Raw genomic sequence first — 23,930 nt, forward strand, 5'->3', positions numbered from 1 at the left:
GCTTGAGCCTTGAGAGCCTATTCATGCGCCAGCATCAACAATAAATCACCCTCTTAATTTATCCATTGCGGGAGTGCGATACGACAAGACGACCGAGCCCTATCAAGGTACGCAGCAGCGCAGCAACGCCGCACGCGTCCTGTGCCCATAGAACTCGAGATGCCTCCCGCCAAAAGAGTCAAGAGCAGCGCAGCTTCACGGTCCAAGGCTGCGAGTTCAGGTCGACCAACCGCTGACGACCTCGAGGGAGAGAACGAGTTTGCGACGCTTGCGCGGCAGCATTGGTTGAAGACGCCGCGGCGGACAGCCAAGGTCAAGGTCAAGAACGATGTGCTCAAGCGCGAAATATGGGATGCCCTGGAGAAGGAGAATTTCCCCCTCAAGTCAATCCTGGTACTTGAGGGACTGCAAATACTCGAGAGGTATGTGCGCTTCGACCGAGTCTGTCGGGCCTGCTGCTGATCTGTCACAGCTACTTGTGGCCGGGTTACGGGGAGAATTCGTCCAACTACCATGTCCTTCTGATCGTCCTGATAGTCAATGCCAAGCGGAGGGAACGGCTAGACACTTGGGGTGCGTCCTCTTTGCCCATGGTGCTTGACATGGCGCTGACCAGGCTGCAGACATCTTCGCCGACTGGCCCGCCGAGTTCTCAGATCTGTTCCGCCGTGCTCTGTCCATGACACTCGACGGCTCGCTGTCGTGCGCCATCAGGACTCATGTCCTTCAATTCATCATTCACGCCTTCCAGAGTCTAGACTGTGCCATCGTCCGCAAGGAGTGCGCTCCCCTCGTTTCCATTTCCATCTGGCACAACCTGTCAACAAGCGAGAAGCGCGACGCGATTCTAGATTCAAATCATCATCTAAGGAAGGCCTGGAGGGCATCTGCCAAGCGATACGATGCGGCTGACGACGCCGCGAAGGCACGGCTGCGCTTTGAGAGGTCCTGGCTATATAGTTCTATTATGGACTTCCTGGCCCTCTTATATTCCAGCAATGCTAAGCAAGGTACGTTTCCTCAGGTGGCCTTTCCTGCCATGACTAACAGCATCCCAGAACATGTGCTCTACTGCGAACGCTTTGTCGAGTTTTTGATTGATCTCCAGAGCCAGCTACCCACTAGACGATACGTCAACACGCTACTTCAGGACTTACATCTCCTTCCCGCGCTGACACTGTCCCCAATGTTTAATGACGAGGCGAATGGACTCCTGCGGGATATGACCGATCTCCTTTCCCACTATACTCACTTTACCGTTGACGACCAGACAGGCGCGCAGCTCAGCCGGACTGAAGCATATGACCGCCATTGCGCCGCCCTGGCCAAGCTCCAGCGGACCGCCTTGAAGCATTTCAAGGACAAACTGACAGTCTTGGCACTTTCGAACTACGGCTCAATCGATCAAAGGACTGAACTCGAAGGCCTGCTTCAAGCATTGACCGATGAGGAGCTCGAGCACCTCTCTGCGCTACTCGGCCTTCGGACAGCCTACCCGGAGTCTGCCAAGGTACCGGTTGACCGCAGGTTCTTTATGGAGGTCCTCTTGTCCACCTTTGAACGGCGGAAGACGTTCCAGGACGCTGTGCGCGACTTGAGCATTCTCCCTACCGAGGAAACGCTCTTTGAGGTGGGACTTAGGAGGGCTGACCATTACGACGGCTCTCGCCCCTTGGCCCTTCCCAAGCTTAACCTACAGTACCTGTCCGTCGGCGACTTTCTTTGGCGGTCTATGGTTCTGTACCGCTGCGAGTCCTTTTATGCTATTCGCCAAGATATCGAGGATGTATTGGCTAGGCTAAAACCTGAGAGCCGGCGGGTAGGCCAAACGACCTTTTCGGGCTTTTCAAGGATGGCTTTGCCGATCGCGAAACCGACCATACTCGAAGTTGTCCCCCCGCTAGTGGGGGACGACAAGCCGTCCACTGTGCGGGCCGAGGTGACGATTGACTTGGGGAGGTTATCGCCCCACGTCCGCAGAGAGTGGGAGTCTCTTCGCCCCGACGACGTGCTTTTTCTCCTCTCTGTGGATGCGTCCAAATCGAAACAAACCGTCAATGGCGGCGGTTCGCCTTCAGAGGCCGAAAAGCTGGGCTTAGTCACGGTCCGCGCTGCAGAGGTCATCCAGGTTCTCGACGACAAGGGGCGGGCGATCCGGGACGCTCAAGCTTATTTCGAGGGGCACGCCCGCAGTGATTCCAGGAAAATCCAGCTCCGGCTGGACGCAGAAGCTTACAAAGAGGATACCCAAAACAAGCGCAATGTGTACGACGGTATCAACCTTCTGCTTCGGAGAAGCGGCCGGGAGAACAATTTCAAGCCGGTGCTGGAATCGATCCGAGACCTTGCTCTCTCCGACGTCCCTCTTGCGTCCTGGATGCACGAGGTATTCCTGGGATACGGCGATCCTGCCGGTGCCACGTACAAACATTTGTCCAACCGGCTGAAGAAGATAAACTTTCGTGATACTTTCCTGGACTGGCAGCATCTTATTGAGAGCCTACCGGGCAAAATTATCGAGCCTAGCGACGACGCGTCTGGGAGCTTCGGCCCCCCCTATGTGCTCGAGACCGTTGATAAACCGGCCGAGGATGCTGTCTCCAAGCCATCCAAGAAAAGAAGGAGGGATGCCGAGCCGGCTCTTATCGCGGAAATTGAGACGGTGAAGGTCTCCACGTACAAGCCGCCAAACAACGGGCCTTACCCGGTCGATGCGCCAAAACTGAACACAGTTCGCTTCACGCCGACACAGATTGAAGCCATCGTCTCTGGCACACAACCTGGACTGACAGTCATAGTCGGGCCGCCCGGAACGGGCAAGACGGATGTCGCCACTCAGGTCATCAATAACATATACCACAACTTTCCGGAGCAGAAGACGTTGCTTATTGCCCACAGCAATCAGGCTCTGAACCAGCTCTTCGCAAAGATTGTGGCACTAGATATCGATGAGCGCCATCTTCTCCGGTTGGGCCATGGCGAAGAGGAGTTGGAGACTGAGGGGAGCTTCAGCAAGCACGGCAGAGTCGAGTCGTTTCTAGAGAATCGGCAGCGCTTTTTATACGAAGTAAACCGTCTCGCTGCTAGCATGGGTGCGCCGGGCGCTCACGGCAACTCCGCTGAGACGGCTGGTTATTTCAACTCGGTCTACGTGGAGCCCGCATGGGCAAAGTTCAGTGATGTCGTCAAGGCAGAAGATGTCTCAGTTGAAGAAATCGTCAGGGCATTCCCTTTCCACACCTACTTCGCAGATGCTCCCCAACCCCTTTTTCCTCCCGATGCGGACCGTGAGACTGTCCTGGAGATTGCCAACGGCTGCTATCGGCACATCTCGAAGATCTTCTCTGAGCTGGCCGACGTCCTACCGTTCGAGATTCTGCGCCGCGACAGGGACAAGGCCAACTATCTGCTTACAAACGAAGCTCGGATCATCGCCATGACGTCGACACACGCAGCGATGAAGAGGGGAGAGATAGCCTCATTGGGCTTCCACTACGACAACGTCGTCATGGAAGAGGCCGCGCAGATTACCGAGATTGAGAACTTCATTCCGCTTGCCATGCAGAAACCCAAGGACGGGCAGATGCCCCTACAACGGATCGTCCTTTGTGGCGACCACTACCAAAACTCGCCTGTCATCCAAGGGCTGGCGTTCCGACACTATGCCAACCTGGAACAGTCGCTCTTTTCTCGGCTTGTCCGCTTAGGCGTCCCAACCATCAATCTCGACCAACAAGGCCGCGCCCGGCCTTCCATCTCGAATCTGTACCGGTGGCGGTACCCCAAGCTCGGGGATTTGCCGCACACGCAGACCCACGAGGAGTTCCTGACGGCGAACGCCGGCTTCAGGTACGACTACCAGTTCATCAACGTGCCGGACTACAGGGGCAAGGGCGAGACGGAGCCGACGCCGCACTTTATCCAGAACCTCGGCGAAGCCGAGTACGCCGTGGCCATCTACCAGTACATGCGGCTCTTGGGTTACCCGGCCGAGAAAATCAGCATCCTGGCGACGTATGCCGGCCAGAGAGCGCTCATCAAGGACGTCCTGGCGCACCGTTGCGCGAAGAACCCCGTCTTTGGCCTTCCGCGCATCGTCACCACCGTCGACAAGTATCAGGGCGAGCAAAACGACTGTAAGTCATCCCCAATACCCCCTTTTTTTTTCTCCCAATTCAAACTTGACTAACCATGCCTTTCCTATTGGGTTAGACATCATCCTCTCCCTGACGCGCACGTCCCGCGTGGGCTATCTCCGCGATATTCGGCGGCTTACTGTAGCGCTGTCGCGCGCGCGGCTGGGACTGTACGTCCTCGGCAGGCGCAGCGTCTTTGAAGCGTGCTACGAGCTGCGCGAGGCGTTTGAGCTGCTGCTCAAGAGGCCAGACAAGCTTGTCCTGGTCACGGGCGAGCTCTGGCCGTCGCGGCGTCGGGTTTCGCAACAACAACAACAACAGGTGAAGAAGGCTGATCAAGGTCAAGAAGAAGCAAATGATGAGGGTGATGATGCTCCTGATGATGGACATAAAAATGATGATGGTGATGATGATGATGATGGGGTTGGTGGTGATAGTGGCCTTCAGGTTGTTGTCATGGAAGGGGTTGAGCACCTGGGCCAGTACGTCTTTGAGATGACGCGTACCAGAATTGCGCAGCTCAGGGCTGAAAGGGGATTGTCTGGGCCCGAGGCGGAGATGGTGCCTGTTCTGGACAGGGTTGTTGAAAATGGAGAAGAAGGGGGGGAAGGTGAAGGGGATGCTGAGGGGGATGCTGAGGGGGAGCAGGATGACGGGGAGGAGGAGGGCATGGCTGCGGCGGAGGAAGAGGAAGAGGGTGGTGGTGAGAGGGTTAGACCGGAGGGGTTTGAGGCCGAGGAGGAGGAATAGTGGAGGTGCGAGACGTACGAGTTGTCCTATACTATGAGTGGTATGTTGACGAACTAACCGAGTGAGAGGTTATTATTCGGGCGTCGCAGGGAATCCCGTTCCAGGCATGGACTGGATTCGTTGGGTCCCTTGGGTGGGTTGGTAGTGGATGACCGACTGCCGGGCTTGAGCTGGATGTTGACGCTACTTGACTTGCCTATCTAAAATTTCAGTTGCCATGGTTGTGAAGAGTGTGTCAATATGTACAGGGAAAAAGGGCGTGGTGAGGTTCAGGTAGTTGGCATTCCCCCTGATTCTAAGATCCCACAGTCTGCCGTTGTAGGAGGTGCGGGTAGGGCAGCGTGTGCCCACCATCGCAATGTGCCCTTTGCCATGTCGTCACCTTGCAGGGCTCGAGTGTCTAAGGCTTAAGCTCCTTCCATATCCACAACCTGCGCACAGCAAAAGTAATAATACTACTTCGTAGCTATCGAACAAAGTGCGCGTCCAGAGTTCTATTCGGACATTTGTGGTGGTTGTCTCTCAGTTCAAGAAAGGCAAGAGGAGGCTTGCACTATTTCAGTTGCGAACACCACCTACCAGTAAACCTACTGTGGTAGTAACTCTGACTCTGCGAACAGCCCACTGTGTCAGACCCGAGTGAGTCAGAGTCTTCGAGGCGCACTGATCTGCAGCATCGATTGGTAGCTTGCTGGCTTACCTTTCGCTTCGTCGATTGGGCAGTCCGTTGGAGCCGTTGCGGCTGGTCGATGTTCGTCCGCGAGGCCTAGGCGTACACTAAGACGGGAACTGCCCAATCCGCCAAACACAGCCTGTAAAGGTCACTGGGAGAGAGAAATGAAGACGGCTGGCACTAGCAAGTCGAAACGAACGGAAACGCCTTGCCACCTTGGAAAGAGCGCCTAAGTAAGATACATCTCGCTCTTTCCGCTGTTGGGCGTCATGACAGCTCCTTGTCCCTAGATACCCGCACCTTCCGCTCATTGAGTCATGGAAGACAACTTTATGACTGCAGATTGCCATCCGACATCGTGTATGGAGTATGTTCCGGGTAATAAAAGCGAACTGCTCTGTAAATGTATGCATAGAAGAAAGACTTCGGTATCCGGGTGCCGCCTTCCGTCGCACAATCTAGGGTCCTTGAATAGGGCAAGGTATCCACCACGACCCGGTGCAAGCCAAGAAGGGTACAGCGCTGCCCAATGCGTACTTGCATCGCGCCCGAGAGCGTCCATACAGCCCATATTATCCGCAAAGAGCAGGCCATTTTCCTGGCCACCATTATTCCGACTGGTACGTGGTTAGTAGGCACTTTGCGATGCCCACCTGTACCGGGCAGGATTTCCCCGCCAACTTTGCTTCCGTGGTTCCAGATCTAGTCCACAGGTGGGTGTGGAGCGATCAGCCTCGTTCGCCCGCTCCACCAGCCCGTTTTTCTCCAGTCGATCATCGCTAATAAGTTTAGTCGACCCTTACATTCAACGCTTTCCGGTATGTACCGGGGCTTGTATTGTTAGTGTAACATCTTCTTGCTGTTATGCTTCAAGATCGGTTCGAGCTCTTCTATTGTACCAAACTAACCAGCGTCAGCAGCTACCTATCTTGGGGCATCGTTTTGCGAACCCAGGTGGTCGATGAAACATCAGGACCACGAGAATGGATGCCCCTGCTCGCACTGATTGATCGTTCGAGGCTTCCGGGCCCGCCAAGGTTTCCGTCGACAAAGAATAACGTTGGCACATGGAGCATAAAGGATAGTTCGAGGGGAGAGCAAAGACAATAGGAAGCTTCAGAGCGATAATGCGACTGACCCCTGGCTTGCCTTTCTGACGGGTTGGGATGTTCTGCAACCGGCACCTCAGGCCGCGAGGCCGTCCTTTTTGGAAGAAGCTCTGCCTAGATTCGTCGTGTCTAATTCCCGTCGGCCCAGCTGATGCGGTTTAGGTTGAATCAGTCCTTCACCTACGCAAAGTGGTAGGTTAGGTAGGTATTGTCCAGCACTGTACATACAGTACGGAGGTATGTGATTACGAACTATAGGCTGTGAGTGGTCCATGTGCTGGTGGCCATCACCCGGACGAGCACGGACGAAGTTGCACATGTTAATCAGGCATGTTGGTGGCTGCGACGCTGCCATGGCAGACAGGAGAGGAGGATCGCGAAATCAGTTTTTTGTCCGCCCTTCGAGGAGCGTATGCGCATGCTTTTATATCCCGTCAAGCGTTGTGCTGGTTCTCATGCCTTGTGTCCCTCCAATGCACCACCCACAGGAGGTACTTACTGTAACGTGCTGTACGGCACTGTATGTACACCTAAGTATTAGACGATTCTGATGGCGCAGTTTGCCCTCCTATGACAAAGTAACTGAGCTGGCGAAAAAGCAGCCGTGCCGTTACTCCGTACATTACAGGATATCCTTCCTCTGCTCAATCTATCGATCCAGCGGCGCGCTTGTTGCATGCTTGACACCTTAGCATACGCGACTGATTTAGTGATTTATTACCTAGTTACTGGCTTAGTGGGTGACGGGTGGTGGTGGTGGATGTATTGGTGACCGAAGCAGGTGGTGTAGGTACCGCAACCCGCAATTTACAGGTTGGTCGGTACACAACTTTCCCGGTGCCACCTCTCTTGTAAACCAGGCCTTGCCCCAGCGCACACACCCTCCTTCCAGGCCCCCCCCCACACCCCATCCCCCTTCCTTCGCCATCCCCAGAGCAGCACGCTCAAAAATTTTCTTGCAATTCCCTTATCCGTTTTTTCCTCCCACCACCCTTCCACAATCACCTTTGTGAAAATCATCAAGGAGAAATCTGTCTCGGATCGACGGATTCCCTTGTTTTCACACATAATATTGCGTGTATTTCTCTCCTCGGATTTCATATCCAGAGAAACAGAGAGATACATCTCCCCCTCTCCGCTCTTAATCGGGACTTTGCGAGAGCCTTGGGCCCCACGGAAATCTTAGTCTTGCCGGTCGCCTCGACAGTTTTTTTTTCTTCATTGCGCCAACCTTTTCACACTCTTTGACCGCAGTGTTTTAGTCGCCCAACCACCCGAATCATCGAGTGCCAGCGACATACTAGGTGCTTAGAAAAAAACCACAGGCCGAGACAGGGAAATCTTGCGCCAGACAAACATTCATTTCTGTCTGCGCGATCACGACGGATCCGAGATTCGACGTGCAATTGAACCCGGCATCTCGTCTCTGCAAATCACTCCCCTCCCCCGAAAACAACTATCCGCGCAATCCACGAGAAACCGACAAGGCTTTCGAGTCACCAGATTCCCCTTATGACTTCCACTGCGGGTCAATCGAACCAAAACCCGGCGTCAACCCCCTCAGCTCCCGCAGCCCCGTCGTATGCTTCCGCAGCCGGTGCGAACAAGAAGCCTACATCGACGCCGCTGATCGCGACGGGCTCTCACCCGCCCGTGGTGGTTGGTTCTTCTGCAGCTGCTGCCCAGAATGGCAAGCCCTCAGCTGGCCCGCCGCTGAACGGCAGACCCAACATTACACCAGCGATTCCCGTCGCAGCTCCACCTGTCGCCCGTGGCAGCTCAATCGCCAACGGCGGAGCAGCCGACCACGCTCGGAAGAGCTCGGTCACCATCAGCGCTAATGCCCCGGCCAGCCACATTGCAAACGGCGGTCCCGTCGGCGGCCGCGACTCAATTAGGTTTGGCTTCGACGGCTCCCCTGCTGTCGCCCATAGCACACCCCAGATAGGTGGTGCTGCGCCGATTCCCATTCCCGGAAGCGGAAACCCCAGGATTCCATCTCCGGCAAATTCGCCCTCACCCATCCCCCAGATTCCGCAGCAGAGCGGCGGTCAGCGGGCTCCGTCAATGACGCAAGTGCCGCCTCCCACCTTCGGAAGCTTTCCGGGTGATAACGATGTGAGTGTTTTTTCCTCTCCTGCTTGCCACCGATTTCTGGCTCCAGCTCGATTGCTAATGCCCGTGCTAGCGTCACATGAAGCAACATAACCCAGTCGCTATGGGCCAAAGCCCCCATGCTCGACGCGATTCCCAGGTATCCAGCCATGGTGAGGGTGTCGGCCATGGCGGTCCAAGCCACGGCCGTGGTGGGTACCAGGGCCAAGGTCGCGGACGCGGGAATTATAACCCACAATATAACAACTCCAACATGGGCTACCCTCCCGGGCGGAACTTCTCCGGCAACAGCGCGGGCCGCGGCGGCGTGCCGCCTTATCATCAAGGCCGCGGCGGAATGCAGCAGTTCCCCAACTCACCGCAACCACCTCGAGCCAGCCCAGCCGCTACTCCAACCATGTCTCATGGCACACCTGCCATTCCTCCCGCGATGGGTCCTCCTGGCCCACACTTCTATCCAAACATGTACCCACAACAAGTAAAGTCCCCTATTATTGTCAGCGATCATTCCACATTCAAATCCTACAAGAAGAACAAAGGCACGCGTCGGGACTCGGAGAAGGCTCATCCTCATCTGCGAGCTCCCGGCGCTTCACACAAACAGACAGACACGGAATTCACCAATAGGTCGCGGCGCCACAGCAAGCGTTGGGACCCGGCGGTGGAGTGTCAGCAGGATTTCGACGGCGGGACTACTCAGCCAGAGTATCACAATGGCCCTCCTGCCTACTACAGTTTTCAGCCGGGCCGTCCCGTGCCGATGCTTGCCCCTCCTCTCATGGGACCTCTAGATTTGTCACCAGAAAGTGGTGCTTTTGAGAAACTGCTAACCGCAAACAAAACACAGATGCCCCCTGCTTATGGCATGCCGCCCGAGTTCCGCATGGGCTACCCGCCATACGGCAACCAGCAGATGCAGCAGATGCCGTACATGGGACAGCATCCTCAATTCGCACCAACTGCTCACCCGCAGTTTGTCCCTCCCCCTTATGGGCCGGGTCAGCCGGCTGCTCCCCCTATGTCTCGTAACGCCTCACAGGTTTCGGACCGGCCCGTGTCGAGCACCGGACAAAACCAAGCCCCCGTCATCGCCCAAGGCACTCCGCAGCAGCGCCCGGCTCAGGCGGCACCCCCAGCGATTGTGTCGTCTTCGACCTTCTCTCGGCCACCCAAACGGAGCGCAGCGATTGTGATTAAAGATGAAGAAGGTAACGTTGTCGACTTGGCTGCTGCGAGGAAGACCCCGGCCTCGCCGTCTCCAGGCATCCAACAGTCCAAGACCCCTCCCGTTATTGCCTCGAGCCCCACACCACCGCCTAAGTCCGCGACGCCATCCCACGGGCGGACTGACAGCACTACAACCAACAAGACAGCAGAGCAGGTACGGAACGAGTTCAAGGACCTAGTGCGGAAGACAGCAGACGTCCCCTCTGATGCCAAGGCAAAGGAGGACGAGGCTGCCAAGGCGGCGGGAGAGAAAGCTGCTGCTGAGAAGGCCGCTGCTGAGAAGGCCGCCGCCGAAAAGGAGGCTGCCGAAAAGGCTGCCGCGGAAGAAAGGGCTAAGGAGGAGCGGCGGAAGGAGGAAGAGCGTCTTGAGGCTGAGAGGAAAGCGGCTGAAGAGGCCAAGGCTGCTGAAGAGGCCAAGGCGAAAGAGAAGGCAGAGGCAGAGGCCAAGGCTAAGGCAGAAGCGGAGGCTAAGGCCCAGGCAGAGGCTAAGGCCCAGGAAGATGCCAAGGTCAAAGCCGAGGCTACCGCGCCCGCCGCGGATGCTCCTCAGGAGCAGAAGAAGCAGGATGCGCCTCCCGACCCTTCCAAGATGTCTGAAGAGGAACTCGAGCGCATGATCCGCGAGATGGAAGAGGAGGACGCTCGCCGTGAGAAGGAGCAAGAAGAGATATCGGCCAGGAAGAAGGCCCAGCAGGAGGAAGAGAAGAAGCGCCGCGAGGCCGAGAAACTCGATTCTGCTGAGAACGATCGGAGGCTTCGCGAGCAAGAGCGAGAGATGGAGAGGCTCGAGGAGGAGCGCGAGCGCCGGCGCAAGGAGAACGAGGCCAAGGGTCAGACGGAGTCGATCTCGGAGCTTCTCTCGAAGAAGATTGACGATTTGAAACTGTCCGAAAAGAAGGAGACGGTTGAGAAGCCAGGCAGCCCCGCCGATACAAGCTCAGGCGTAAGCGCCAAACCAAGTGCCGACAAGTTCAAGAGCAGGCCTGGCCCTCTCAATTTGACACCTCTCAAGACGACGCCGGTTGAGGCGCCTCAACCGAGCGCGGCGCTTCAGTCCCTCCGTTCCGCCCGTTTCTTGCCCGCGGTGGAATACAATATCTACCCCGAAGGCATCGCCTCGCCTAACCCCGCCCTTAATGCTGCGGTCCATAAGAAGGGCAAGATCTTCAAGTACGACGCACAGTTCCTTCTGCAGTTCCAGAAGGTCTTCACTGAGCAGCCGTCATTGGAATTCCACCAGCAGGTCAAGGCTCTCATTGGAGATTCGGACGGCTCCCGTTCCGCCTCTGCTCGGACTCCGGGCGGCGGTTCCGGCAGACAAGCCTCACGGGGCGGCTCCTCATCCGTTTTCCCTCCCGGTCCCATGGGCCAGTTCGCGGCGGCAAGAACTTTACCGCCGGGAAGTACCTCGGATGACAGGTTCGCCATGTCTCAAGGCAACATGTCAAGACCCGGTATGGGCTCTATGGCTTCCTTCAACCGCGCGGGTGGCTTCCCCGGCCAGATGAGCAGGACACCTTCTTTTGGTCCCGGAGGCTTGCCTTCACCCCGGACCGGCAGCAGACGTGGGAATGAGAGCAGAAAGAATCACAGCAACGCCAAGGAGGTACAGGCTGCTAAGAACATGCCGCTTACCGCTGGCCAAGAAGTTAAGCCCATCACTGTGTCGGCATCAGGCTGGAAGCCGATGAGCCTTGTCAACAAGACTGCCCAAGCCCCGGCAGGACATCTTGATCCTGAGACGGTGCAGCGCAAGGTCAAGGGAGCGCTGAACAAGATGACACCTGAGAACTTCGACAGGATCTCGGATCAGATCCTTGAAATCGCCGGACAGTCCAAGAACGAGCAGGACGGTCGCACACTGCGGCAGGTTATCCAACTAACGTTCGAGAAGGCCACTGACGAGGCCCACTGGGCAGGCATGTATGCCAGGTTCTGCAGGCGCATGCTTGACACGATTAATCCGGAGATTCGTGACGAGAGCATCCTCGACAAGAATGGCAATGTGGTTTCCGGCCCCGCCCTTTTCCGCAAGTATCTGTTGAACAGATGCCAGGTAGAATTTGAGCGTGGCTGGAAGGTCAACTTGCCTCAACCCAAGGAAGGAGAGGACAAGCAGGCAACTTTGTTGTCTGACGAGTACTACGCCGCCGCGGCCGCCAAGCGGCGTGGATTAGGTCTTGTCCAGTTCATCGGCGAGCTCTACAAGCTCAACATGCTCACGGAGCGCATCATGCATGAGTGCGTGCGCAAGCTGCTCGAATTTACCGGGGTGCCTGACGAGGCCGAGATTGAGTCTCTTACCAAGCTGTTGAGGACTATCGGTGGCAATCTGGACGCCCCCGACAAGGGCGAGAAGGAACGGGCCTTGATGGAGGCTTACTTCCAGCGCATCAACTCCATTATTCAACTTCCTGGGCTGCCTAGTCGTCTCAAGTTCATGCTCATGGACATTGTTGATCTGCGCAAGGCCGGTTGGGTCTCCAAGGAGGCGAATAAGGGCCCCAAGACTCTTGAGGAAGTTCGGGCTGAGGTACGTCTAACTTCCCCATGCCACCTGACTTCATGCGTAGATTTTTGTTTATCAAGATGCTGACTTGGACACCACAGGCCGAAGCAGCGGCTGCCCAGAAAGCAGCGGAGAGCGCGCGCAGCAGCCAGCGTGGCGGTCCTGGGGGCCGGCCGACCGGTGGTCGGGGGGACTCGAGAAACTTCCCGTACAGCAACCCCACTCCTAACCAGGTCGGTATGGACGACCTCCGGCGGCTCAAGGGATCATCGAGCCGCACATCGAGCCAGAACCCCTCGCTTGGCGGTCCGACGTCGATGTTCGCCTCGCGTAGCAGCAGCGGCCGGCGCATGGGCGGCCCCGGCGGTGCTTTCAGTCGTGCTGGCGAGGACTCGGGCGCTTCTTCCCGCACTGGGACGCCGCCCACCCGTGACCGTGACTCAGTCGCGCATACAAATGCATTTGGGTAAGTCTTTGTTTTCACTCAATCCATCCATTAACCCTTAGCTAACTGGGACATTCCAGACTGCTCGCCGATACCGGAGACCACCCGGGCTCCCCTCCGTCGACCGCCGCGTCGCCAGCGCTGTCCAAGGCGACCCTAGACACGGTGGCGGCTGGCGAAAACAAGAAGGAGGATTGAATGGGCTGCTGAAGCGCTCGCTGAGGGGCGGGGGGTGGTCTTTCCATTAGTTGACAACAACGGTGTCTTGCATTCATGATCTCATGCATAGACCGGGCGGGTTCTTTTTTCCGAGTCAGTTTGCATTTGCGGGGTGTGTGGGTTCGCGCGAGCCAAAAAATTGCTTTTGTGTTATTCCAGTGTTGTGGGTTTTGTGCAAAAAAGTTGGGCGCTTCCCCCTAACTACTACTACTTGCTACTTTACTCTCACCATCAGATTCATGATACCTCTTTCTTCTACCTATCAAGATAGATCCTTTCCCCATCAGAGAGATGGTCCACGGAGATAATTCCCCCCTTCTTCTTTTCATTTCTCCCCCCCCCCCCCCCCCCTTTTTCCCCTCTTCTTCTCCTTGCGTCTGTGTTGTTAGCCACGCGGAGGTTTCTAAACTTTTTAGCTTCTTTCTCTCTGGAGTGGGGGTATAGGTACCGCCCCTTTTTATCTATCTCATGGGATGGGATGGGATAGGATGGGATTGACTCAGACACGAACACAGGGCACCTTTTTCTTCGCTGGGACTCTTGCTTGTGTTGATTGTAACATTGGTTTTCTTGTTTTCGTGTTTATGCTAAAGTGGTTGTGTCGGTCTGTATGTGCACATAAATGCTTCTAATTTTGTTTGCCTGCTACCTGCTGCTATTGATGCTGCTGCTGCTCTCCTTTGCTGGGTTTGCTTGCAGTGGTTTGAGTTTCTGGCCGTAGGCCTGGTCCTGTGCCCTTTGGGTGCGTAGGGTAGCTGGATGGTGGGTGATGATGATGGCGATGGTGATGTGTGTACCGTGAACTTGAACGTCGATGGGTACAGGAATGGGAACGGAAAGGCTAGAGATGAATGAACCGAAATTGAATGGAAATGGGAAATGGGAAAGGGTGGAGGGTGGAGGGTGGAGAAGGGGGGGTGGGTTAGAGGAAGGAGGGAAAGGTTCGATTCGGTGCTTTTAAACTACTTGGTTGTTTTACCTCAGCGATTCGGGTTTCTGGGCTTCTACCCCCTATTCCAACTATTAATCTACACACATACATACGTATGCACGTACATTATCACTTTGTCGATGCAGTACCGACACGTTGCAAGTAATCTTGTTCCCCAGGAGAAGAAGGCACACCAACCATACATGCTATCAAGTTCCATTGACAACAGAAAGGCGTAAACACATAAACGTCATCCCAAACGCTCTCAACGCCGATCAGCTAAAACGCGAAAACAGTCATGTCCAACACAGGTTCCCTCTACCCAACCAAGATTACCCCGATCAAGCAGCCACAAACCCCAACTTTGAGAACAGGGAAGCCATGGCGACACACCGGAACCCACACTTATCCAGGTACTTATCCACGACCCCCTTGACAGTCTCGAACCTCTTCCGATTCTGCTCCGCCAGCGCGAGGATTTTTACCTTGCGCTCGGCAGTCGTCTCCCCTTCGCCAGCCTGAATATTGTCCCCACCGGCCAGCGCTAACGCCTTGGCCTTGTCGACATCGAACAGGCTCTGGAAGTAGACCAGCTGGTTGTACATCTCGCGCTCGCCCATCTCGTAGCGCATGATGCCCCGGCACCCCCTCGCCAAACCCTTGGGCCCCAAACAGCGGGTGCCGTAGACGGTCATTTGGCGGGTGCGGTTGCCGCAGCTGGAATCGTCACAGACGAGCCAGCCCTCGTAGTAGCGCGCCGTTTGCGCGCGGACGGCGGCCTCGACTTGGGCGACGACAGAGAGGGTCGGCAGGGTGGCGCCGCAGGCGGGGTTGGCGCAGGCCACACCGGCGGGCGTCACGCGGTCGGCGGAGCCGAGCAGCCCTTCAAACGGGGCGCTTGTCTTGCAAGCGCGGCAGCGCAGTGAGAGGCGCGCGCAGTCGCCGAAGCGGATGTGGTCTGGAATTTGGGACTCAAGCGGGTGGATTCTGTCGAGGGGGTTGGAGTTGCTCGAACTGGAGGAGTTGGCGTTGTTCGCGTACCGTCGCACGTCGAGACCGAGGTTCTCAGCAAGCTGCGCGGTTGAGGTGCCGACGATGTTGGCGCAGAGCCGTTCGACGGGCGGGAAGATTTGCTTGCCAATGTACCACTCCACATCCGGAGCCAGACCCGAGTCGGCTTTGAGCACGTCCTGTGGGGTGTAGGCGCGTTTGGCGGCCGGCTCCGAGGTTGTCTTGCTGTCGCCTGTGATGATATACGAGACGACGTCCCCTTTGCGCATCGTTTTGCCGCGCGCCATCTCGCGCAAGGCTACCTGGACTTGTGGCATGCTGTCCGCGTTGGGATACTCCTTGGGCGATTTGCCGAGCTGGGTGAGGATAATGTACTTTTGCGGTGGGATAGCTTGCTCGCGCATCTTGCCGGTAATCTCGCGCAGGTACTCATGGATGCGCTGGACAGACGCCTCGGTGTCATCGCCCGAGAGAATTTCGTCAAGGAGACGTTTCGAGATCTCTCGTGACAGGGGGCAGTATTCTCGGCGCTTCATATCCAGGCCCTTGATTTCCAATTTCTCAATCCATTTGCCGTTTACCTCGACGAGACTCACAGCAGCATACTTCTTCTTGGCTTGCAGGAGAATGCGGCGGAAGATGTTGTCGATGTCAATCTCAAGCCGGGTGTATCGCTTGTTGACTTCGTATTTGAACTCGCGGCCGAGCTTCAGCGCGTCCGCGACGTTGTCCACGTTAGCATTGATCATGACGGAGTCGGTGTCGCCGTAGATGACCTGCAGCGACATGCTCTCGGCCAGTTCCTTGGTGCTGCGAAGAATCTCACGGCCCTTGTAGGTGGTGAGTACGGCAAGGGGTCTGGCGTAGAAACGCGACTTGGTGTAACCCAGACAACCGTACATGGAGTTGGCCGTCAATTTCAGGGCAAGCTGCTTAATGTCCCAGGTTGCGAGCTGCTCCGGAGTGGCGGTCTTGTCTTTCATTAGGTGTTTGACTTGTTTTCGCCAGTCGACTAGCGTCTTGATGAGTTTTGGGAGAATGCCCTGATCTTGTGTTGTTGGGACCGCTGGCACCGCATCTTCGTCATCAGACTGGCCACTAGGTTAGCGAGCAGACTTGTCAGACGCAGAAATAGACCTTACCAATGTCGTCCGATCAACTGTTGTGAAGCAGATGTTGAACTCCTGGATAATGGATGGATAAAGAGAGTTGAAATCCATGACCAGCACAAACTTGTCATACAGACCCTTCTCGGGTTCGAATACGAGGCCGCCCTTGTACTTGTCTTTCTTCTTGCCTTCGACACCTTCTTCCTCGGGGTTCTCCTCGTCAAGGCGTGGCCGCCCTTTGTAGGGCTGCTTGTCCGGGCAGATGTACTTATTCCTGTGAAACTCGTGGAGCAAGATGTACTCATTACGCTCGGCTCGTGTGCCTGTAAGCGTTCTTGCCCAGGAATTGCCTGCCAGATTGGTGAGGACCTGGGTAAGAGGAAGGATCTGAGTTCTGAAGGCCAAGGCGGCTATGAAGTAGGTGTCTGTCTCGGCATGCGATAGGTAATCCATCAGGCCCTCCTTTGACGTTGCCCACGTCTTGAGGGCCGCGTCGTTATCAATATCCCGACGATGGTTGTCGCCTGATAGATAGAGACTGCACATTTCTGTCAGACTCCATGACTGGCACTTGAACATGACGGATTTGCCGGCATCGTTGGCGAGGTCGCAGAGGAGACGCCCGGCCATTATCCGGCGTTCCGTGAACACGTTGCCACCAAGTTTGCCGATGGACGCAGGCCACGCAGACCGCCTCAGCCGGCCGAGGCGAGACCATTGCGGGGTTTTCTTCTCGTAGAGGCGATTCAGCAGGATGCTGTAGTCAACGCCCTCCAGCTGATGCCCCAAGATCACATCCGGGTCAACGACATCGACTTGTGCCAAGAAGAAGGACAAGATGTCCTGCTCTTGCTTCACCAGCTTGATAAGTCCCATTTTTCTCTCATTGGCCATCCTTTCAAAGCCGAGCGGAAACGCAGATCCCTGTGGCCTGATCACAGTAAAAGTCCGGCAGGGAAGTTTATCGGCAGGGGTCATGTCGCTGAGGGACACGTCCTCGTAGATTCTTGCGCTGATGGCAAAGACCTCTTGTTTGTTGTCCTTGGCATTGAATACGGTGCGCAACGCAAGACTCATCATCGTTAGCGGAGGTGCGTCGGCGCTGTCTGAATCACTCATAGCCGTGACCATGTTGGGGTGCTCCACCAGGACTTCGAGGCGGCAGTGCGATGCGTTTTTGAGCGCGCCAAAGTCTGCATCCTGGATCTTCAACCAGCCTGGTCCCTTGATCCTCTTCCAGAGGACAAATTGCTCAAACAAAGCCGTGTTCGTGCCGAATACATGCGAGAAGGTCTCGCCTTGGGTGCCCAGTTCGATGGCGGGTTTAGTGTAGGGGTAGAGCAGCTTCAAATACTCACCCTCTGCCGGAATCCCCGGCAGTTCAAATGCGTACTTGCGACTACAAGCCTTGATCTTGTACATGCCGACGTTCATCTTGGTCATGATGGTGTCAACCTCGTTGTAGACATCCATCATCTCAACCTGCTCATTCGTCTCCACTTTGTGCTTGACTCGATGTTTGCGGGGCAAGAAGTAGAGCTTTCGCAGAATGTTGTCGATCTTGACAAAGCAGCTGACATGACGTCCCGTCTTCTTGTTAAGGACCTTTCCAAAGAGACACAAACTGCCGTTCTCCTCAGTGTAGTCGGTCCAAAACATGTTGAGACTCCCGTCCTCTTCAATGGCATCCCGGTAATCGATCTTGCCAATGGTCCTGGCCTCGGTTTGTGGCCCGCTCACGACATTCAGCTTCTTGTTGATCTCGTTCCAGGAAGAAGAGTCAACGGCGGCGTCGGGAGCTCTTACTGGAGACGAGCTCGCGGGTGATGGATATGGATCAGGCTTGATGATCTTCTTGATTTGTCGCGAGGCGGAAATGTTGACACTAGCAGCAGTAACAGTGCCGACGTGACCGACTTCCATCATGCCGTCGTCTTCCTCCTCCTCAACCTCGACCTGGGGCTGCGACCTCCGTTCTGCCACTTTGGCTGCGGGGGAAGAGGGCAAGGGATCGCTCATAACCACGTCGGGTGCCGCGAGCAACTCGTCCTCGGCAGGCGGAATAAAGTCATCTTGAAGCATGGCAGTATCGTCGATCAAAGGAGAAGAGAGCCTGTTGTCAAGCACCTTTGTCTTCTTGGCAACTGGTTGTCGCACTTCTCTGAAGGGGGAGAGTGCGCGGGTCTTCCTCTTCTCAGCCGAGCCGTCTTTCTTCTTGGGTATCCTGGGTAAGGGAGCGGGAATGTTGGCATCGACCTCGCCCAGGAGGTCGTCAAGGAACTTTTTGTCGTCTTCTGTTTTGACGACCTGGGGAGAGGGGTAAGCTAAGCAAGTTCATGCGGCATGAATAGGCCAGGGGAGTAACAGACCTTGGCCTTGGGCTGTGACTTGGTTACGCCTTTCGTGAAATACTCGGAGATGTCCCTGTCATTGGCATCCCGTTTTGCCTGGTCCTCCTCGCGCTGCTTCTTAGCTATCGTGAGAGAAGAGTCAGCATAGGCTAGACAAGTTTGGGTCACTGCGTGCTCCTACATTTGCGGTCCTTGCCGCGTACTATCATGGTATTGTCATCGTCGCTTTCAGAGTCGTAGGTGGGCACGCGGTCCCACTCCTCGCGGCCGTCGTCGGCATATCCTTCGCCATTGTCGTCGACAACAAAGTCATCCTGGTTGAGGCGGTCTCGTACAATCTTCTTGTACTGGTTCTCGTCAACCTCTTCGTAGAGATCCTCGACCTCTTCGACCTCGTACGTGTCGAACTTCTTCTTGCCGGCCTGGCGCAGCGCGCGAAGCTCGGCGAACCGCTCTCTCTTGCTCGCAGCCTTGGGCATGTTTTCTGTGTCTGCTTTGTTCTGGTTTCCTTTTCTTTCTTATTTTTGGTTTTGCCGGTCAATTGGGTGCCCCGAGAGCTCTCTATGGGTGTCAATGAGGGCAGAAAATCATCTTCGTTGGGGAACCTCTTGGTTGTCCATTGATCCCAGGGAAAACAATCTGGGATTGGGGAGTGCGGGAACAGGAAGTGGGTTGAACCCATTAAACGCGATTAACTACAGTGTGTGGACGCGCTTTTCGCGTGTTAGCGCGTCAGCCCACGCGTACCCTGGTCTCTGACACGGGGCCCTTGTCCCTTGCACAGTTTCAGTCTTGGCAGACGTTCCCAGGCCCCACACAGCCCAGGCTCTTGGCAAGCAACGAATCGATTTTGGAGACGATAATGTTTGGATAAGATGGAAAAAAAGAGCGAGGACAAGAACAGCGACAGAACGAAAGAAAACCGCAACAATTGCCTTCCCTTGCCGCCCAATCTCGGCTGACCATTTACATCGGTTATTGTACAGGATGCTACTATTAAAGTGAAGAATAACAACCCAAACCAGTAAACATCCGCTCGCATACCAAACTCCTTCCAGAATCTGGACAACGCTGTGGACATGTTCGTCTGCCGAGCATGCCTCAGGAGCCTCGTTGGAGGGAGCATAAATCCTGTTGAAACAAGACTGCTTCGCCCTTTGAGAAAGACTACGGACCTTGGATCCAGGAGGAGGACATTTGCAACGACGCTGGGATCTAGAAACGGGCCACAGCTTCTCAACGTCGCAGATTTGCGCGCTGCTCTCGCTGCTGACCCCGACGCGGCAGCCGAAGAAGAACCTCAGCCTGAGGAAACGACAACATCAAAACAAGATGTCGATACGGCGCAACGACAAAAGAACCGGCTTGAATGGGTTGTGAATAAACATCTCACCTGGCTCAAGGATCCCGTCGATATTGCTGCCCATGTCCGGAAGGCACTGGACAAGGACTCGGTCGACGAGGCTCTCTTGATGGCGCGCAAGGCCAGCCGCAACACCAAGGTTGAGGTCAGCTGGAACCATCTGATCGACTATCACATGAAGAAGAAGCGTCTTCATGCCGCCGTCAAGCTGTACCAAGAGGTGCGACCTTGTTTGCTGTTGCCTCGTTCCTTCTTCTTCTTGTTGCTGATTCCCGTACAGATGAAGAAACGCCAGCAAGTGCCCAATGCCAGGACATTCACCATCATCTTCCGCGGCTGTGCCGAGTCGATACACCCGAAGCTAGCAGTCTCTGAAGCCGTCAAGATATACAACCAGATGATCAGCCACGGCAATCTCAAGCCGAACACGATCCACTTGAATGCCGTCCTCGAGGTCTGCGCCCGCGCCAATGACCTCGACAGCATGCTCGCCATCTTCGCCACCGCAGACGAAGCCATTCGCTCCCCGGACTCACATACCTACACCATCGTTCTGAACGGCATCCGATATGCCGCCCTGAGTGCCCACAAGGACACGGGCCTCATTGACGCTGAGGTCAGGAGAGTCATTGATGAGCACATTGACAGGGCAAGAGCAATCTGGGCAAACGCGATTGCGCGCTGGAGGAGCGGCAAAATTCTCATAGATGAACACCTCGTGTGCGCTATGGGCAGGATTCTACTTCTAGGCGACTATCACAGCAGCAACAGCATCCTTGATCTCCTGGAGCAGACCATGAAGATCCCAAGGTTTGATAAGACCGGTGGCCAGCTACCCGCGGGCAAGGCGGATAAGGCTGAGCCGGGGCGCCAGACCGGCGTCGCATCCGATGCCACCGCTTCCCAACTGGCGCCCAAAACAGAAGCACCAGACACAAGACAGTTGTCACCTGTCAAACGAAAGGAGCTGGCTGCCTCATCACCACATGGTTTGTTCGCAAAGCCAGGTCCCAACTCACTCTCCCTTCTCCTCTCAGCCCTTTGCCAAACAAAGAAGACGTCGCATGCGCCAAAGTACTGGGACTACTTTACCCAAGTCCTTGGGGTCCAGCCTGACAAGGACAACTACGGTCGCTACCTCAAGGCCCTCACCATCGGCCACGCAAGCGCACAGATGGCCAAGTTGATGAGCGAATTTCCCAGCGAGCTGCTGGGTCCCGTCCATTTCCGTCAAGCCTTCGGCGCCTGCATCGCCGACGCGCTGAACCCCAACAGCTTCCACAACGCGTGCCAGATCTTCGACGCCATGATGGCCAAGCTGCGCTATCCAGACCCGCTATGCATGCGCTTATTCCTGCACTCGGCGCGCGATGGCAGGGCAAAACTCCTCAAGCAGGCCCAAGCCAAAGCCAAGAAGCAGAACAATCCAGACTCCCTCCCACCATCCACCGAAGAAGCCGAGAGGGTCACAGACCCCAAGACCGAGATTGAACAAGCGCAGGGACGGCACCTCCTGGCCGCCGTCGACCGCGCGTGGGAGCCCTTCCGCAGGCTGACCAGCTCCTTCTCGTACCCGGAGGAGGCGACGCGGTCGCCAGAGGAGGCGCTGGCCCTGCAGCGCGCCGAGATGCAGGAGGGCATGGCCACGGCGCGCCACATGATTTCGGCCGTCGTGTGGGTCCTCGACCACGGCGTCCTCGACCCCGTCAAGGACCGCGAGACCATCAAGATCCTCAAGAGCAGGCAAACGGTTCTTATTCGCCTCATCCAGCGCTACAAGGCCAAGCTGTACCCCGACGACCAGCCGCAGCAGCATCAGCAGCGGCAAGAGGGTAAGGGCAATGCTGAACGGAGGACGGTGCCGGAGGATCCAGGTGACTGGTGGAAAGTTTATGCCTAGTTGCTTTTTGCCGGATGTGTATACAGGCAATACTTGTAAGATGAGTGTATGCTCAATTGGAAGATCTGTTTAGATATACTGCACAATACGATACCACAGTGTATAAACATTGTTAGAGATGCCTCGGATCTGCGTCCCAGTGGATTGTTGGCGGATCACTGTCATATACGCCAGCGTGCTTGATATAGCCTTTACTTTGTAACCGGCTTGGGATGGGTGTTGTACGGTGCTAGTAGAATCTTCCTTTCATTTCCCCTTATCGATGAATTATCTTCTTTATTCCACTTCTCCTCTGCCAAACAGCCCGCTCAGGGGCAGACAATACTCCATGTCCATCTACCGTGAAAGTGACTACTGAAAGTCTACTGCAATAGGACTGTGCTGAATACCGAACGGGTCTCCAAGACGGATCTTCTATGCGGATCAACTGCAAGACTGACGTATTACCCCTGACAGGCCCCAACGCCCTGCTTCGTGTCCTCGCCAGAAAAGCCACGCAATAGCGTCAGCATGCTATCTTCGGCTGTTTCCTCAACAGGTTCAAGAAAGAGAGGACGGAACGCGGGGAGCAGCTCCTTGGTTTCCGATGGCATGAGTAATTCGGCGGTCTGTCCGTTGCTCAGCTCGAGGTGCCCTTCGTGCGAATCTCGCTGCTGAGAAGTCGACATGTCGTCTTCTGTTTCTGCTGCAGGGACGGTTCCTTCCTCCTTGTCCTCCACGCATGATCTTCCGGATTCTCCTGCCGGTACTCCTGGCAGAAATTCACCGCCGCTGCATGCACTCTCCAAGACGAGATCACTGACGCAGGGAACCAGGAGGTCTATCGGGCTAGACTGGGGGCATAGGCAGCCGCTGCTGCACGCTCGGCTGGAGTCGGTGGAGGTCCTGGCTGGCTGCTGCTGTTCCTCTTCGTCGCCGCCGCCAGTGAATTGTTTTACCACAGACGATGATGGTGAGGATGGAGGTGGCGTGACCGGGTGGCAAGCTTGACTCTCGGTATCCAAGGGTGACTTGGGAGATGTTGACGGTTCGACGAGGGTGGATGGCACCGGGCTATCGCCGTTACTCAGGTTCCTGCTGATTGCATATAGATGCGTCAACTCTTGCCATGGTACCAGGAGAGGTACAAGTAGATGTTGTGACTGACTCTGACGGGTTGTGAGGGATCATCATGAGAGCACGCATCATGGACCTGCGGGCCCGGGGCCGTAGACGTCTTGTAAGAGACTGGAATGAGGAGACATCCGAAGCTGCGGGCTCGTTGACAATACTCCCGAGCTCGTTCGAATACAACCCGTTCTTCTCAACGCTCTGAACCGTCTCGAGCATAGGAGTGTCACTGTCGTGGTTGGAAGACTGACTGCGGCCCGATCGGTGCCACTTGGGCTTGTTCCTCAGGGGCTCGACTCGCTTGACAGTCTCACTCTCTCTGTTGTTGGTACTTTTGTGAAACAACTTGGAGGTCTTCCGCCGGAGTATGGAGAGGATCGATGGGTGAGGTGAACTGGTCTTGGTGACCTCTTGCTCGTCTAACAACTGACACTGCGACATTGTTGTATTATATGATGGGATGAAGTGCAATGCGGCCTGGTGGGTGAGAGCAGGCGAGGGGAGGCATTCTTAAGTAAGAGCAACATGAAATGGAAGGCATCGTTGTCTCTCTCATCATTGTAGTGTCAACAAGGAAGCGACGACTATGTCTCATGAATACCTGGTACTCTTTCATCAGGGAGTCGTGCAGTGGCAGGTTGATCCTTCCCGGTACACATACGTCCTGAAAAGCTACCGCAGGTTACCCTTCCAACTATTATCAAGTAACGTAGTACGTGTTGCAGATAGTACTGTTATATGAGGCACCTTAATCCATATTTTGCAACTAACCTTGTCCTCTCCTTTCAGCAAGACGCTCATGGCCGGAGTATCATGTTGCCCTGGAGATCCACTGACGGAGATGATGGAGGGGACGAAAATGGTCCACTAGAACAAGGACTCCCAACCTGGTCATTTGGAGCTGAGTCTTACACGAAGTATCAGTGTACCGGTATCAATTGAAGTAGGGGGTTGTACACGGCGCTGGACAAA

General features: G+C 55.6%; 6 protein-coding genes across 6 annotated transcripts; 4 read left to right on the forward strand and 2 right to left on the reverse strand.

Moving 5' to 3' along the window:
• The first annotated feature begins 21 nt into the window (after positions 1-21).
• N656DRAFT_827109 (P-loop containing nucleoside triphosphate hydrolase protein) lies at positions 22-5,251 on the forward strand. The gene is made up of 5 exons (XM_064818499.1): positions 22-422; positions 473-573; positions 624-1,010; positions 1,059-4,136; positions 4,213-5,251. The coding sequence occupies exons 1-5, from the start codon at positions 160-162 to the stop codon at positions 4,884-4,886; spliced, it is 4,503 nt and encodes a 1,500-aa protein (XP_064672562.1). The 5' UTR covers positions 22-159; the 3' UTR covers positions 4,887-5,251.
• Positions 5,252-5,587: 336 nt separating this feature from the next.
• On the forward strand, positions 5,588-6,805 carry N656DRAFT_476029 (uncharacterized protein). Its single transcript, XM_064809779.1, has 3 exons — positions 5,588-6,179; positions 6,352-6,398; positions 6,477-6,805. Exons 1-3 carry the CDS (start codon positions 5,877-5,879, stop codon positions 6,667-6,669), a joined length of 543 nt encoding a protein of 180 aa, XP_064672563.1. The 5' UTR covers positions 5,588-5,876; the 3' UTR covers positions 6,670-6,805.
• A 1,212-nt stretch (positions 6,806-8,017) lies between these two features.
• Positions 8,018-13,409, forward strand: N656DRAFT_476169 (uncharacterized protein). The gene is made up of 5 exons (XM_064809780.1): positions 8,018-8,786; positions 8,857-9,261; positions 9,631-12,543; positions 12,621-12,985; positions 13,045-13,409. The coding sequence occupies exons 1-5, from the start codon at positions 8,181-8,183 to the stop codon at positions 13,160-13,162; spliced, it is 4,407 nt and encodes a 1,468-aa protein (XP_064672564.1). The 5' UTR covers positions 8,018-8,180; the 3' UTR covers positions 13,163-13,409.
• Positions 13,410-14,408: 999 nt separating this feature from the next.
• Positions 14,409-19,226, reverse strand: N656DRAFT_747632 (uncharacterized protein). The gene is made up of 4 exons (XM_064812943.1): positions 18,767-19,226; positions 18,604-18,707; positions 16,268-18,541; positions 14,409-16,216 (listed from the first exon to the last, which is right to left on the reverse strand). The coding sequence occupies exons 1-4, from the start codon at positions 19,062-19,064 to the stop codon at positions 14,456-14,458; spliced, it is 4,437 nt and encodes a 1,478-aa protein (XP_064672565.1). The 5' UTR covers positions 19,065-19,226; the 3' UTR covers positions 14,409-14,455.
• A 238-nt stretch (positions 19,227-19,464) lies between these two features.
• N656DRAFT_725967 (uncharacterized protein) lies at positions 19,465-21,952 on the forward strand. Its single transcript, XM_064812565.1, has 2 exons — positions 19,465-20,168; positions 20,229-21,952. The coding sequence occupies exons 1-2, from the start codon at positions 19,665-19,667 to the stop codon at positions 21,846-21,848; spliced, it is 2,124 nt and encodes a 707-aa protein (XP_064672566.1). The 5' UTR covers positions 19,465-19,664; the 3' UTR covers positions 21,849-21,952.
• Positions 21,953-22,291: 339 nt separating this feature from the next.
• Positions 22,292-23,399, reverse strand: N656DRAFT_795698 (uncharacterized protein; the record flags this gene model as incomplete). Its single annotated transcript, XM_064817447.1, has 2 exons — positions 22,292-22,922; positions 22,996-23,399. The coding sequence occupies 2 exons, from the start codon at positions 23,397-23,399 to the stop codon at positions 22,292-22,294; spliced, it is 1,035 nt and encodes a 344-aa protein (XP_064672567.1).
• Positions 23,400-23,930: the final 531 nt, after the last annotated feature.

Source organism: Canariomyces notabilis (assembly GCF_033297395.1).
Source record: "Canariomyces notabilis strain CBS 508.74 unplaced genomic scaffold N656scaffold_4, whole genome shotgun sequence".
In the NCBI taxonomy this organism is placed as follows: Eukaryota; Fungi; Ascomycota; class Sordariomycetes; order Sordariales; family Chaetomiaceae; genus Canariomyces; species Canariomyces notabilis.

Excerpts from the sequence above, each read along its gene's own strand:
- N656DRAFT_827109 (XM_064818499.1), top strand. The coding sequence starts at position 160 with ATGCCTCCCGCCAAAAGAGTCAAGAGCAGCGCAGCTTCACGGTCCAAG. Across the intron at positions 423-472 it reads GGACTGCAAATACTCGAGAG|CTACTTGTGGCCGGGTTACG; the intron begins GTATGTGCGCTT and ends GATCTGTCACAG. Across the intron at positions 574-623 it reads GGAACGGCTAGACACTTGGG|ACATCTTCGCCGACTGGCCC; the intron begins GTGCGTCCTCTT and ends ACCAGGCTGCAG.
- N656DRAFT_476029 (XM_064809779.1), top strand. The coding sequence starts at position 5,877 with ATGGAAGACAACTTTATGACTGCAGATTGCCATCCGACATCGTGTATG. Across the intron at positions 6,180-6,351 it reads GGCCACCATTATTCCGACTG|TCGACCCTTACATTCAACGC; the intron begins GTACGTGGTTAG and ends TAATAAGTTTAG. Across the intron at positions 6,399-6,476 it reads TATGTACCGGGGCTTGTATT|CAGCTACCTATCTTGGGGCA; the intron begins GTTAGTGTAACA and ends AACCAGCGTCAG.
- N656DRAFT_476169 (XM_064809780.1), top strand. The coding sequence starts at position 8,181 with ATGACTTCCACTGCGGGTCAATCGAACCAAAACCCGGCGTCAACCCCC. Across the intron at positions 9,262-9,630 it reads CAAACATGTACCCACAACAA|ATGCCCCCTGCTTATGGCAT; the intron begins GTAAAGTCCCCT and ends AACAAAACACAG. Across the intron at positions 12,544-12,620 it reads TTGAGGAAGTTCGGGCTGAG|GCCGAAGCAGCGGCTGCCCA; the intron begins GTACGTCTAACT and ends TGGACACCACAG.
- N656DRAFT_747632 (XM_064812943.1), bottom strand. The coding sequence starts at position 19,064 with ATGCCCAAGGCTGCGAGCAAGAGAGAGCGGTTCGCCGAGCTTCGCGCG. Across the intron at positions 18,542-18,603 it reads AGTCACAGCCCAAGGCCAAG|GTCGTCAAAACAGAAGACGA; the intron begins GTCTGTTACTCC and ends CCCTCTCCCCAG. Across the intron at positions 16,217-16,267 it reads CAGTTGATCGGACGACATTG|TCTGATGACGAAGATGCGGT; the intron begins GTAAGGTCTATT and ends CCTAGTGGCCAG.
- N656DRAFT_725967 (XM_064812565.1), top strand. The coding sequence starts at position 19,665 with ATGTTCGTCTGCCGAGCATGCCTCAGGAGCCTCGTTGGAGGGAGCATA. Across the intron at positions 20,169-20,228 it reads CCGTCAAGCTGTACCAAGAG|ATGAAGAAACGCCAGCAAGT; the intron begins GTGCGACCTTGT and ends ATTCCCGTACAG.